The sequence below is a fragment of the Alosa pseudoharengus genome, unplaced genomic scaffold (assembly GCF_046254945.1).
Source record: "Alosa pseudoharengus isolate Yale_2024_CS ecotype anadromous, Long Island Sound unplaced genomic scaffold, YU_APseudo_1.1 YU_APseudo_1.1_scf_1, whole genome shotgun sequence".
Classification (NCBI taxonomy): Eukaryota; Metazoa; Chordata; class Actinopteri; order Clupeiformes; family Clupeidae; genus Alosa; species Alosa pseudoharengus.
In genome coordinates this window covers 28,417,051-28,433,399 of record NW_027468564.1, presented here as the reverse complement: position 1 = coordinate 28,433,399, position 16,349 = coordinate 28,417,051, and the positions used below count along the sequence as shown (strand labels likewise).

At 40.4% G+C, this 16,349-nt stretch overlaps 1 protein-coding gene across 1 annotated transcript in view; it reads left to right on the top strand.

The window, feature by feature from the left end:
- LOC143118087 (complement C3-like) overlaps positions 1-16,349 on the top strand; it is a 132,741-nt gene that overhangs the window by 62,006 nt on the left and 54,386 nt on the right. The window contains exon 25 of the mRNA XM_076279308.1: positions 9,093-9,296. Coding sequence (XP_076135423.1) covers positions 9,093-9,296 — 204 coding nt within the window. The remainder of the gene's footprint in view (positions 1-9,092; positions 9,297-16,349) is intronic.

The window sequence follows — 16,349 nt, the reverse complement described above, 5'->3', positions numbered from 1 at the left end:
CAAAATCAATTTAATCTCACCCATTTGAAAGCCCTCATCACTTCGTCCTAGAACAACATACATTTCTCTTTTGTACTTTGTCCCATGGACAGTGACAGCATTAGTGGCAACAGTAGAATCATGGGTGAAGTTAAGTGAAGCAGTTGCAATCTTGATGCTCTCATTATAGTCACTTGCATGAAATTCAGTTCCTTTTTCAGTGTGGATCTCAGGAGGGAAAAGACTACCAGCACCTAAGTATGTTTGAAGGAGCTGGTGACGTTCTGCTAGAGTCGCACACAGGTTCTTAAAGTTGTGCAGTTTTCTGGCACACTGTTTGAAGAAAGTGTGCTTACTTTCGAATCTCAACGTCCAAAGACGGATCAAAAGGTCCAAATCGAAGAATAAGCTCAGGGTAGTGACAAAGATAATGGTGCTTTGGTTTAAGGGGATGTTGTGGAAACAACTCCACCCTAGACTGAATGTATTCCTCAATCAGGACATTCAAGTAGGCAATCTGATCAGCAGTAATTTTTGGCGCACAAACATGAGCAACTATCTCTCTCATGAGCAAAATGAACCTCCAAACACCATTTTCACCAGGATTCTTGATCCTATCCCCAATTATTAGAGGCAGAACTCTCAACAGGCACCAATTCTGGACAGCATGACCATTTAACTTCTCACTGCCTGGTGTGAACTCAGGAGGTTTGTCATGTGCGTCGTTTCCAAGATAGGTAAACTGACTTATCCGTCTGTTCAAATCCAGGAAAGTAAACTGTTTTTCCTGGTTTACCAAGTGGTTGATGCACAGTGCCATGTCAACAGAAACAATGCCCTCAAAAAGGTCATGACCGAGACAGGGTGGGAGGCCAGGCTGGCAAACATGAAAGTAACGTAGCTGGTTGAATATGGAGTCAAATTTTATGCCACTCACTGTGTCTGCATGTCTTGCTTCTTTTTCTTGTACATTCTGCTGATATGACTGTTTTGTTCTCTTTGAACCAGTGGACAATGGACTCAACTGAAATGTTTGTCTGTCTATATTACAGAACCTACAAAAAAAAGCACTCCTGCTGAAGTTTTCCACAAAGCCACCAATACAGTGAGAACCAAGATTATCTCCAGCTATAGCACAGACAGACCCTCGAATAACTTTTCCATCTCTCAACACTATACCACTGTCCTCTAGATCCTTTAGATCTCGTATCAGTGGACTGAAAACAGTTTCCTGTCCAAAAAACTTGAAGTGTTGCTCCCTGCAGAGAAGAACTAGCTGCATGTGGTCAATGTTTGATCTGTTGTAGAGCAATATGTCACCAAGTGTTAGATAGACTGACAGTACCTTATGTTTTTTCCGGCCCGATCCTAGCGGATTCACAACTTCAAAAGAATCTTGATAAAGAATCAAAGCTACTGATGACATTTCAGTTTTCAGTAGGACATTGTCAGTAGTATTCTGTCCATCCCATACATCCTCAAACACATCATGCTTGGGGATGCGAGAATGGGACTTTTCATATTGCTTTTTAAAAGCCTCAGATTCAAAGAGAGAAGTAAGGGTTTCCTTAATTGGCACATACTGTGCAAAGCATTGTTTTCCTGAGTCATTTGTGCCCAGATACAAAGGCAGAGGTTCAACATAATTGAAGTTGTTTTTAAAAAATGACTTGCGACGCTGATCTGTACGTAAAATGTTGTTACCCTTTTTTAATATATCATCTTTTGTGAGTTCCTCAATTACTTTCGTTACAGTCATGTCAGGCAGTCCAAGTGCGGACAATTTCTCTTTGAGTTTTGAAAAGAGGTGTGATTGAGTAACATCGTGAACTTCTTGGACCTCTTCAATGATGGTTTGAATGACTGAGGCTGGTAAAAGCAATTTAGCCTGAAGCTTCAAATAAAACATAGATAAGTTCCTCAAAAAGAGTTCTTCCTCCACACTTTCATAACTTTCACCTGTCTCCAGCTGTTCATCATTTTCAGTGACAGAGGTGGATGGCTGACTCATAAGTTGGGAAGGGTTTCCAATCTGCGCTTCTTGGGTTGGTTGTTTATACACCACCTCATGTAGATGTGCAGCAGAACAGTTTTTGTGTACTCGCGAGATATGAGATGCAAAAGTGGATTTCACACCAAACGTTTTGTCACAACTCCGAAAAGGACATGTTATTTTCCTGCCCTCTTGTATATGGGTTTTTAAATGATTAAGGAAAACCTTCAGATTTATAAATGTAACCTGACAAAATTCAAACTGACAAATCAGTGTTGTGTCAATTTCTTCACTTCTGTGAGACTTAGATCCCTTATGACCTCTGTATAGATGAGACTTGAAGCCTGCAAATTTTCTGAATGAACGAGAACATTCTGGGACACCACAGGTAAAAGGGCAATTTGGAGCATTACTGTGAAGTTTCATATGACGAGTAAATCCTACTATAGCTTTACTCTCATAGCCACACTGTTTACACTGGTACATCTCTGTATATGAAGAACAAAAAAGAGAAAACAGAAAAAAGTATGTTTGAAAAGAACAACACAAATACAATATGCAGAGTTTTAAGTAACCACTCATACAGTAGGCCAGGGCCCCTGTAGAATTGCTCCTGGCCCCTGTTATGGCCCCTGCACTGAACAGCCAATGATTTAAATGCTAATTTTTTATTGCGACATTTGCTGGCCCGAATAATAGAACTAACGCGAGTATGCAACGTGTGTTCTAGGCGGACTCCTTAAAGCGCTACACACATGCGTTGTTATCTGCAACCTAAAGACCAGCAGCATGAATTGTAAACTTTGGTTGTGAAAGCAAACAGCTGGAGCCCTGAGTGGACTAACTGGCAGGGTTTGAGTTATGATTCAATTTCACTGGGAGCCTATATGATGGAGTACATTTCTTTTTACCTGTAAATCGTCTTCACAGATGTGTGGTCACGATCACTGTGCCCTCTCCAGTAGCACAACTGCCAATATTTTTCCTCTGCATCTGTAAGGAAAGAATTCAACAGCAAAACATACATGCATAATTAAGTTCAGGCTGGTTACTAATTATGTTAAACAATTACCCAATATCAGCTATAGGCTAACTTTGCCCAGATAAAGTCCCGCAAGGCCCCACTCCAGGCTACTTTACTTGGTGTAGCATGAGATGACTGACTGTATGAGATGAGTGATAAATTGCTTGATTGGACTGGATTGGATTGCTAATGACTGATATTTGACTGCCAACAACTTTTCAATGGACAGTTTTGGAGAAAAGAGCAGGGATATATCAGCTTCATAGCAACACAACTCTTCCAGGTCTAATTAAACTCAAAGCAACCTTGAGTAGGCTACATGAGTGCCAAAGTTGAACTCGTTCTCATTACCATCTCCCTGATATAGCCTATCTAATCTAGTTATCTGCCTCTATCATGGTTATCCAACCAAGATCATTAGGAAGCTTATTACAACATCATACAAATAGCAGCTAGGGACAGAAGAACATCAGTGGCAAAGTCAGACCATAACGTTACAAGGTGAAGATATCATGTTCCCCCTTCCGTGATCTTGTATGAGAGGGAGAGAGGGAGGGAGAGAGAGGAACGAGTCTATTAGGCCTATATCCTTGTTTAAGTGCACTTTGTTGTGAAAGATAAGAGTTTAGGAGATGCATGCAGGCTACACTGGTAGAAGGCTCTGACTGTTGCATATGCAAGACAGAACAGGGAAGAGACAAGGAGAGCTTTCTCCTAAATATAATTCAAATATTTAAAATTATTCAGATTTTGACGCAACCCGCATTTTTCTCTTAAAATAACCGCCCACACCGCCCTATGGTCGACCCGCGCATCACTACCGCACATCTAACAACACCACGAGATCTTGGCCCATTTAACCAATGAAAAACCATGAAGCATAGCAACCGTTACCAAGAGTATACAAATCGTTCATGGACGATAGGAAGTTTCTGACTAACTACCTTCACCAGATAAATGATGATAGTTGATAGTAGAAAAAAGTGAACCAGACGAAGCAGTCAGAGAATGGCTCATTCGTGATTCGCAAGTCGTTTTAATGAACTGAACGAGGAGAACTAGTTCGCAACAAAGAATCGTAATAATAATTCCTAAATTGTACCACACAAATCTTCATAATACAATCCAGCAGTCACAACACTCTAGTGTAGCCTATCTTGCTGTTCTGTGGTTTTTGCTGGTTAACATCTTCAAAAAACAGTGCAGTTTTGAGTCCCACACCCCGTATATTCCAACTAAGGCGAATAAAATGATGCCAAATGCTATTAGTCACACAAATAAATAAAGAAACATTATTCTTACCAAAATGCTGTTTTTGCAGATTTCTCTCCTCACCTCACTTCAAGGTTGATTCGGTCCTGTCAGGGACATATAACTTTCTCACACCGAGTTTAGACAATGTATAGCACCTAACTACCTTAGCTAGCGGCATGTTAGCCTAACATTTTAGCCTTCTATTAAACTGCAGAGCCTGGGATTACACTCGTTTGAAAAATATTCTTGAGCTAACTTTATTTTTAGTTGTGCAAACCAGGCTGACACACGATTAAATCATATTGCATTGTTACTGCTTGAATCACATTTTGAGCCCCACACCCCTTAAAGTGCGTATGTCAGGTTAAAAAACATTTTTGACAAATGAAGGGACATGAAGCAAGATAGTAGTGAGTAGTGATTTTTCTTGAAAAATCGACTTTAAATACAATAGAACAATATTTACAGTTCTTTTTATAACTGAATTTATGAACATTCCAGGAAACATTCCAGACACAATGATGACCTCATAAGAGGGAGTCCAGCAAAGTTGGTCAATTAAAACACATGGGATAAGGGATCATACAGTAGGTTTCTTTACACTGATGAGGCCAAAAACATGAATTCATTCCAGTATGTCATGCTAGAGTCTACTACCTGCCTGACATAAAAATATCCTGATGCATATTTTCTTTACTGGCAACCATTATTGATCTTAAAATGTGATGAAGAGGATATGGGTAAGTAGCAATGCTTGAAAATTCCAGTTGTGTCACTTGCCATCACATATAGGCCATTATATAGCCTAAACTAAGTAGAATCAGTAAGCAACTCATTAGTCTGTGTTCAGCCAACCATGGGCATATATGCTTTTCTTTAGAGACCTGACTATAAAACCATCAGTGTATGTGCTACCACACATTTGCTCTTTATATATATATATATATATATATATATATACATCTGCTTATCAACTAATGTTAGCTATAGACAGGCTATTCATTTGCTTACTGATTCTACTTAACTTGTTATATATGAAAGCCTATGTGATGGCAAATGACACAACTGCCATTTTGAAGCCATGATACATACTACTAGTGATCCGATCCTACTCACACCCCTAATCAATTTCTCACTGATGATTTGATGGCCATGATTTATCTAAATTTTGTAGCCTATTCGTCTTTACTTTGTCCCTGCCAGTCAGGCTCATGCTTATGAACCACTGGTATGTCATAAAGAACATTTTTGGCCTTATCAGTGTAAAAGAAAATGCAGTTAAAACCCATTCTCCCCTAAGCTCAACTTTGCTGGACTCCCTCTTATGAGGTCATCACTGTGTCTGGAATGTTCATAAATTCAGTTATAAAAAGTGTACTGTAAATATTGTTCTATTGTATTTAAAGTTGATTTTTCAAGAAAAATCCCTACTCACTACTATCTTGCTTCATGTCCCTTCATTTGTCAAAAAATGTTTTTAACCTGACATACGCACTTTAACGTTTTATTCCAACTAAGGCGAATAAAATGATGCCAAATGCTGTTAGTCACACAAATAAATAAAGAAACATTATTCTTACCAAAATGCTGTTTTTGCAGCTTTCTCTCGTCTCCTTACTTCAAGGTTGATTCGATCCTGTCGGCGACACACATAACTTTCTCACACCGAGTTTAGACAATGTATGAGTAGCACCTAACTAATGTTACCTTAGCTAGCGGCATGTTAGCCTAACATAGCCTAGCTTCTACCATTAAACTGCAGAGCCTGGGATTACACTCTTTTGAAAAATATTCTTGAGCTAACTTTATTTTTAGTTGTGCAAACCAGGCTGACACACAATTAAATCATATTGCATGTTACTACTTGAATCACATTTTGAGAGAAAATTGCAAGGTTGGTTTCCAGTCATGATATGTCAGGTGAAAGGCATAGCCTCAAAAAAGGTTACTAGAGTCATATTGTTAAAAACTAAAATAATTACTCTTTAATTCAGGTAAAATGTAGCATAACCACGCGTACAATCGTGCCTAGTTTCTCTTTAATAGTTTAGACTAATAACATAATACTTACTCTTCATTGAGTGGATGAATGCAGGGTTCGGTCTCCTCCTTCCGCCATCAAATGCCTATCCTCTTACAAACCGCCAATATTAGCCTAACAGTGTTTAACTGTAATGTATAATTTACAATCAGAACCAAGTGAAAACATAACCATGCTGTAATTTTAAAATGTGATTACAGCTTTAAATTACTGTAATTATTTTTTACCCATAATACATTGCAATATACAGTTACGCAGTGTAAAAGGACACGACAAGAAGCTTCTGTAATTTTTTACTGTAGAAATTACAGAAATTTGTTACAGTGCACTTCCCACTTCCCTGTTACACTTCCAGCATTTATTGTTCTTGGTTAACCCCATTTAAAATAATTTATTAGGAGTAAAATAATATCTATGAACAATTGTATAGTAGATGAGTTTATTCCTAGCATCTCTTGTAGCCCTTCCTACATTTGAGTCCTCATCTATGTCCTGACCAAAATTGTTCTGCCATATAGTTCTTAAGCCTTCACACATCTTGGTCTCAATACTTGGCATAGAATACTGAAGCTGAGTGTAGAATATGTGGAGAATTAAGGAAACCCTGTATCACATTTTCTTTGTCCTCCTTTCTTCTCAATCCAAACACAGACCCCACACTACTTCTCAGCTGCAAATACTTCCAAAAATCCCCTCTATCTGTGGAATTGCTCTTTAAGGTCCTCAAATGACATAAATAATTGCTCCCTGTACAGATCTTTAATTACTCGTACGCCTTTCACCAGCCATGATTGCCAAGTAAAAGCCTTTTTTGCAATACAAACTGAGGGATTATTACATATTTAGGAATAGCTTTGTTTGTATTGTGAGATACCCAATATCTTGTGTGCTCTTGCCCATGCCCATTGTCTCTTCCCATTGTCTGGTTTTCTGTATTTTTCTGTGATAATAGTTCAACAACACTACAGTATATGGGCATGCAAGCACCTCCTCCATCTTAATCCACCCAGGACCAGATAAGTAGGTTCCCCAATGTCTTGCCAGTTTATTCATCTCAAAAGCTATGCTGTAGTTCCACATTAGGAAGTGCTAATCCACCACAATCTCGTGAAGTTAGTAGTTTCTTTAGTCTAATTCTGGGCCGGTTTCCATTCCATAAGAACTCTGTAATATATTCCATCAGAGCCACCACCATTTTTTATGATACAATTTTACCCCCATAGAGTCAGATTATTCAGCCGCCATTTGTCCAAATTCAACTTAATTTTCTTAATTAAAGGTGACATATTCATAGCAATTATGTTTTCCAAGGCTGGACACAACTTAATACCCAAGTACTTCATTCCAGTATTGACCCATTTAAGCTGAAAGTTGGTTAGTATAGATTGATTGCATCCTTTTTATTGGCATGCATTCAGATTTTTGCCAGTTTATTTTATAGCCTGACAGTTTTGAGAAAGCCTCTATTGTGGCTAGTATTTTAGGGCGATTTTCCAAGCGAATAAACAGGAGAACTACAATGTGTGGCGCAATAGCACTTGGGAGTACTTCAACCTAGCGTAGTAATATTAATTAACACCTAATTGTAGATCCTATCCACCACAGAGTTTAGAATCCATGCTTGATCGACCCCTCAGCCTCCCCCTCCCCTCTGAGCGAGAGAGAGGCACACACACTAGAGATGCGCTGATGGGCTATTATTTCAACCATAACTGCATAGTAAAACTTATCATCCATCCGCACCAACGTTTTTTGACCAATTTTCAAAACCGCACCCGCCCACCATCCGCTGGTTGTTTTAATGTATATGGGTGATGCAGCGCTGCTGACGTGAGGCTAGAAAGCTCTTGCCTGTTCTAGAAAGACTGATCCAATGCAGCAAATATATTAAAAGGCTAAAGTCCTACATTGGCTATGTTGTAGCCTATCCCCAGAATATCAGCAGCAAACTCAGGGCTTTTCTCAATACAAAGTATGCTAAAGAACGGTCTCCCGTTCTTGAAAGTTCGAACTTGAAAGTTAAGATCGTGAGTGACTATGTATCACTAGTATCACTATGACTCTGGAGAACGCGAGGACACAGGACGCTCAATTTGCAGTTTGAGACAGCAGCGTTCTTGCCAACGGCAGCTTCTCTAGGAACAGCTCGGGAGTCTAGTCATTTACCTATTGCTCTATTGGTCTACCCAGTATTTCTGACATTTACAATAAAATATATAATTCACCAGCTTGTTTAAGTTTGTTTCTCATTTAATTTTTTTTATTAAATATTAATAAGAATATATTCACTTGCCGATGGCGGGAACAACGTTTGAAGTTCGCAGTTTAAGTGACAGTTATGATAACGTTAGTTGTGAAGCCTGTAGCCTACCGTTTATAGCCTAAACATGGATCGGATTGTAGCAGCAATTATGATAGGTAGGCTTATTATGTATCAATGCTGCCATTTCTCTTATGTGAGTGTCACGGCTGAGCTGACGTAATGCATTGTGGAATCTTCAATCCACCAAGTCACCACCCGATGCATCCTTGCTGAAACCAACGATTCGAGAACAGTCTCTGTCTCGCAAAACAGTCTCCAAATAAAACGCACACCAATATATCGTCTAAAATGCTTGATTACATTGCATTCTCCACATTTTTAGCTACATTTTCATGTACCACATCAGCATTTTTGTTCCGTGAATCTTTTGTAAATGTAATTTGCTGCCGCTAGGGTGCGTCTAGATTTCTAGGCTAATTTTCCACAGGAGTGGATGATAAATATTTCTATTATATTCTATATGATTTTTTTCTTTCAGCCGATCAGATCAGTCAGACCATTGAGAAGGCCATCACAGGAGACTCAATGGGTTCCCTCATTGTGCAGCCCAGAGGTTGTGGAGAGCAGAACATGATCACTATGACACTACCCCTCATTGCCACCCACTATCTGGACACCACCAACCAATGGGAGAAAGTGGGGGTGGAGAAGAGAGACACTGCCATCAAATACATCAACATGGGTGAGTTACACACTATCAAATACATCAACATGGGTGAGTCACACACTATCAAATACATTAACATGGGTGAGTCACACACTATCAGTAATTATTCCACTGCTTGGTTGAATTTCCCATTGTCCTACGTAATTTAGAACGACCATTAACCGTATGTTATTTGCACACCTATGAAGTAGATCCATTTTGTTGGCCGTATCACACTTGTATAATAATTCTCCAAACTCGTTGTGAAGTTTAAATGAACTGTCACGTTGCATCCGAGCTGTAAAATGCAGACGTTCAGAACATAATAACATTGTAGCATATGACGAAGGGTGGCTTTTAGCTAGATGGATTACAGCAGGCTAAGTAAAATAGCGATGTTTCAAAGCTAAAGTTCATCAGAATCTTGGGATACGCCCGCTTGACAATGGGACTGGCCTTTGGCCGTAGCAACCATCCATTTAGAACTAGTAACGGCAGTTTGTCCTGCAAGTTGAGAAATTAGTTGATATGTGTCGGAAGAAATTAGTTCTACAAACAAGACAGTTTTAGCGATTAAAACGTTTAAATTGTAACAGGAAATGAACACAACGCAAGTGGCAACAGTGGAATAAGCGGGATAATGGACTCCACGGTGGTCTGTTCACAGAACTTCATGCACTACGAGGTTTAAACGGCCCTCCGCTTCGCGTCAGGGCCGTTTTACAACCTCAACCGTGCATTAACTTCTGTGAACAGACCACCGTGTCGTCCATTATCCCTTACACATGGGCGAGTCACACACTATCATATACATTAAGATGGGTGAGTCACACACTAGGGGTGTCACGATTCTCCAAATCCTCGATTCGATGTAATTTTCGATTTTAAAGTCACGATTCGATTCGATTTTCGATCTTTTTAAAATATTACTATTAATGCATTCCTTATATGTTATTTACTCTTTTTGGCCTTTTCCTTTTCTTTTTCGGGGGGCTTTTATTTTGAAACCGCTTTGAAACCGTTCCAACCGCGAGGTTGTAATGTAAACAGAACTAACATTCTAGGCTAAAACAGAGACGTGAACATAGTAAAATGAAACAACACAGAATGTTAATTTGATTGTTTCAGCACACTCCGAAGAGACCCAAGGTTAGTGTTCATGGAATATGTACTTATAAATGTGCATTTTAAGCCTTAAAGTAACTTTGGACTGTAATTAGACCATCTTTTCACTTGCTAAGTTGAGTAGGCTAAGTTAGTTTTAATTGACGTGAATGAACGAATACTTCCAAACCGGTGATTTCAAAGTAGCAAGAGGGGCTTTGATTTCGGTAGGTTGATATGTAGGCCTATATTTTAACTGGCTGCAGCTTAAAATTAGAGGAGTGTTGACGCTGCAGTTCAGCACGTGCATGTGTGTTTGTGCGTCTTGTCATACATGCTGGACGTGACATTGGGGGTGTGGCTGCATCGTCGATTCTACTTTTAAGTTCGAAGTTCGAGATTGAGATGTAATTTCGATCGATTTCGAAATAAAATGGAAATCGTGACACCCTTATCACACACTATCAAATACATCAACATGGGTGAGTCACACACTATCAAATACATTACCATGAATGAGTCACACACCACCAAATACATCAACATGGGCGAGTCAAACACTATCAAATACATTAACATGGGTGAGTCACACACTATCAAATACATTAACATGGGTGAGTTACACACTATCACTAAACATGGGCGAGTCACACACTATCATATACATTAAGATGGGTGAGTCACACACTATCAAATACATCAACATGGGTGAGTCACACACTATCAAATACATTACCATGAATGAGTCACACACTATCAGTCACCATGGGTGAGTCACACACCACCAAATACATCAACATGGGCAAGTCACACAGTATCAAATACATCAACATGGGTGAGTCACACACTATCAGTCACCATGGGTGAGTCACACACTATCAAATACATCAACATGGGTGAGTCACACACTATCAAATACATCAAATACATTAACATGGGTGAGTCACACACTATCAAATACATTAACATGGGTGAGTTACAAACTATCACTAAACATGGGCGAGTCACACACATGGATATTTTAAAATAAGTCTAACTGGGCATTCCAAATGAAATGATTTTACAAATCAAATCTTCTTGTGACGATCCTGGATCCTTGGATTCTGTACATTGTACAAGTGGTAGGGAGAGTAAGGAATACATCTTATGCTAGCTTGGCTATCAGAATGCTACCAAAGACTAAGACAGGCTGGGACTGGCAATCTGTACAATCGGGCAAATGCCCGGTGGGCCGGTCCACATGTTATTTATTTGTGGCCTGTCATGCAAATGCAGTTGCATCCATTTGGCCTGGGGGGTGACAGGTCAATATTTTTGGCCTCTTCATGACAGCTTCAGTGTGTGTTACGACCGCACCCCACCCCTCAAGTGGATTTGTCCAAGCAGCCACTAGGTTTATGGGGAAATATACGAATGCATGGTAGCCTATAAGTGCCCTCTGCTGGCTGGTGCTCACATCATCACAATTTAACCATAAACAGCAATCAGAGGTACCTGTCTAGTTTTATTCCATATGCTTCCATTTACTATACCATGTAGGCTAGTGTAGTGCAGTTTGTCTGTCAACATCAAAAAAACTACGGGTACAATTTTCGCACAACTTGGTGGAGAAACCCCATTCATTTTTGGAGCTGATCCTACTCAAAAGGAACTTCAAAGTATTTCCTATATAGTAGCCATATAGTGGAAGTATCTCCGCCGAGTGTTACATTAGATGCACAATCAATCGCGATTCGATGCAGGTAAAAAGCTATAAACTAGTAGGTTAGTAACGAAGGTAATTTTGCAAATGTGGCGACAGCACACAAACGGTCCAGTGGTGGGCCGGTCCAGGAGAAAATGGCCAGGGCCGAATTTTGTTCCCAGTCCGACCCTGGACTAAGACATACAATGTGGGGGAGTGTCAGACAATTGAAAAATAAGATACCCGCACGCTGTTCTATAAGCTCCCAGAGTGGTTTATTAACAACGTTTCGACCAGAGGTCTTCGTTAGGTATCAAGGAGATGAGTGGGTGGGGACATACATGTCCACCAATCAGTCAGTCCTTCCTATTAATGCATTAGACAATTGTGAGCAAATAGCTTGATCTGCGTATGCAGTAAAATGAACTCTTAATGATGTTGTAACCTCTGAGCAGCAAATAAGACATACCCCAGAAGATAACAGTAAACAATATGAATATTCAAGTTATTTAATGTAAGAAAGAGCAGTGCATGCTAAACCTATGTAACCCCTTTTTTAACGAGAGCTAGTCACTCAGCACTGTAAAGGTTAACTTAGTTACACTAAATGACACTAAATAATGGCGCGACAGGATCCTGAATTCTCAGTGGTGGAATAGTAAGTTGCCTGAGATTCCTGATACCATAAATATAACTGTATAGCTGTGTAGTAGGAGTATAAATGGTAAATATGAATAATTATAAATACAAATTTAGTAGCGCGGTGCCTCCACTGTGGAAATACTACACAGCTAGTGCAGGATGTATTTCCCCAGAATTTAAATCGTGTGTGTATTATAAAATGGTGAATGTAGAGCTAATATCTTTAGGTGTAATAGGGTGTGGGCGTCATGACGTAATTACTTTGCCTGGCTGCCATGTTGATTGCCTCCTTTACCGCTACTCAGACTACTGCCTATGACTACTGCGTACTGTACTCCCTCTCAGCCGTTAATAATGCTGATTTTGTCAACATACCGGTCCCTGGCTTCTCTATTTAATGTGTCCCGGTAAATTCCAGATCCTTTTCGGGATTTTAACATATTTCTTCTATCTATTTTTCTATCTATTCTTTCTCAACTCTACTTCTAGCTACGTCTCTTCGTTCTTCAACAACGTTATGTCAGAGTTATTTTAACGTTCGCGTAGCCATCAACATGGCCGCCACGTCGCTCAATGCAACGCGGATCCCACGCCCTATTACCAGAGAATGTCTAATAAGGGGAGAACCTTCACTCTCGGAACTCTTCCGGTGTGGTACTGCATCTAGGGGCGCTCGCGGGCGAGTCCAGAATGAATGGAGGTCTATGGAGCTGTACCCCTCAGAATCCACTTTCTCGGGATATAATTTTTTTTCAAGTAATTTGAATATTGTATTCGAAAGGGGAGACAAAGACAATACACTTGGTTGAGTATTATATTTTTTAAAGTCACTTAATTGTTCTAAAAAGCCTTTCAAACGTGTCAATGACGTCATTTATTAGCATGATCATAGTATAGCATAGCATCAATGCTAGCGTGTTATGGGCAACAACGACCCAACCTGTAAGAAAACGAAAGGACATGACTCCCGGATTATTTCACTTTTGATTGACAACCCATATCCATTTTGCGAAAAATAAAATAAATTCTGAGGGTTTCAGTTGTTAAATAGGTGAAAACAATAAATGTAGCCATGTAGCTCCATAGGACCCCATGTATTTTGGACTCGCCCGCGATCGCCATCTAGTTGAACTGCAGCCAAATTCGGTTTGTATGGGATTAATAGAGAGTGGGGAGGCTCTCCGTAGACGGGCTCTGCTATTACTATACACCAACTAGGCTACCTCAACAACACAGCTTGCCATGCAGAGAATAAGCTGCCAACACCCAAGGTATATAGTAATATATTAATAACAATGAATTTATTAATATAGCAAGCAATATAAGAATCGCAATAATGGATAACTAGGAATGCTTCCCAAGAAGCAACAGCAGGAATGCAGTTACCAAAGATATCTATAAAATAGTAAAACACCTGCTACAGAGAGGAACAAAACCATTTCATCATAGCGATGTATGATAGGGTACATAAAACCAGTATGGATATATCAATATTACAAATAACACATTGGTAAAAACAAATAAATAAAAACAAGCGCGCAGTTGGGGCCCGGTGGTGCACAGGTACCAGCTCTCTGAGCTGCAGGCAGGATAGGAACCGCTGAACGGCCCTCCAAACTCGCCGATGATCTAAGCGAGACGAGAGACCGTGTGTGTGTGTGTAAATGTAAGTGTGGGTTCAAGTTACTCACGATCCACCGTCCCGACCTGGCAAATCAGCTCACAGCTGACCCTGGTGTTGGTTACCGCTCAGTCGTCCTCAAAGCTAGCCGTTAGCAGTCGCAGCCAGTGGTGGCTCTCTGGTGGGCCCAGCACCAGAGAACAGAATGCGCCCCTGCAGCGTTGGCTGGTGGCAGTGAGATGTGACCTCCCACAACAATCCTTGACGTCAGCAGTGTAGCGGCAGCAGTGTCCGTGATGGTTGTCGACCTCCGGTGGGCCCAGCACCGGAGGAAGAAAACGAGTCCCGGCAAGTAACAGGCAAGTCCGCAGAGGTGAATTAGCCAAGGCGGCAGCAGCTATCTGTCCCTTAGCTAGCAGTCTGCCTTAGCTTGCTAATAGCCTAATCAAAGTCAAAGTCAAAGTCAGCTTTATTGTCAATTTCTTCACATGTTCCAGACATACAAAGAGATCGAAATTACGTTTCTCACTATCCCACGGTGGAGACAAGACATATTTTACCAATTTTAAGTCCACAGACAAACATAACATTCAAGTAAACAAAAAAGTAAGTAAATAAGTAAATAAGAGGGCACATATAATGAAAAAATAAGAGCAGCAAAATTTGGTTGAAATTGTGCATAGACAGTCAATAAAATAAAATACTAGTGCAAAGTCAGGCCAATAAGAGGCTGAGGTAGTTCTGTTTGACCTAAGTAAGAAATAAAGTGGCATAGTGGTGCAAGTTATGTAAGAGCAGCAGAAGTGTTGTGTTTTCAGGACAACAGCAACAAGTTGCAAAGTGTACAAGTGTGCAAGTGGAGTGGTGCAGGCGGCCATTGTGGGTCCAATGTCCAGGATGTTATGTAGCTGAGGGTGGAGGGGGGAGAGGAGGGAGAGAGTTCAGCATCCTAACAGCTTGGTGTATGAAGCTGTTGGTGAGTCTGGTAGTGCGGGAGCGCAGGCTTCTGTACCTCTTCCCAGAGGGCAGTAGATCAAACAGATTGTGAGCGGGGTGACTTGCATCACTCACAATTTTGGTCGCCTTGCGGGTGAGGTGGGTGGTGTAAATGTCCTTCAGGGAGGGGAGTGAAGCACCAATAATCCTTCCAGCTGTGTTCACTATGCGCTGCAGGGCTTTCCTGTTGTATTCAGTGCAGCTTCCGCCCCACACAGCGATACAGCTGGAGAGGATGCTCTCAATGGTGCCTCGCTTACTTATGGGTGTTCATTTACCATGTAATGTACCATGTAATGGTAACGCTAAACGTCAACATTGCTGTAATATTCACCCCTTGCAGACACGTGACTTAAGTCACGTGATGGCTCCATGCTGGACGGCAAAAAGATAGGAGACAGACGGCAAATTACATTATGTCATAAAGATTATGATGAACTGAACACCATTACTATAACATCTTTGTAGTTCAATGTATTGCTGTTTGGGGTCTGATAGTCAAAGAAGATGCCAGTGGTGTTGTTAGATGAAATGGGTCATGATCGCATATGTAAAGTTATTAAAACTGGTGGTAACAGCAAGGGGAGATAACGTTACGTTAGGCTACTGTAATTAACATTATGGTAAATGAACACCCATAAGTATTTCTGGACTAAAATATTGCAAAGCGATTTGGTTACTTTATTTGTCTTGCTTTTATCAGTTGTAACATAGTCAAAACGTTAAGAATGTCATATCAGAACATGAAATAATAACTTAGCTGCCAAACTTAGAAGCTAGCTATTCTAGCTAACGTCAGAGCCCGTCTACGGAGAGCCTTGCCACTCCGTATTAAGTCCCATTGTACCGAATTTTGGATGCAGTTCCACCAGAGTTCCACTGGGGGCGATCGCCATGAGTGCAGAATGAATGGGAGTCAATGGAGCTAGATGGCTAAATTTGTCTCTTTCACCTGATTGTCGTTGACAAATCTCAGATTTGATTGTAGTTTGTATAACTTCAACATGGGTTATAGGTCAAAAGTTGAATGAACGAGTACTTA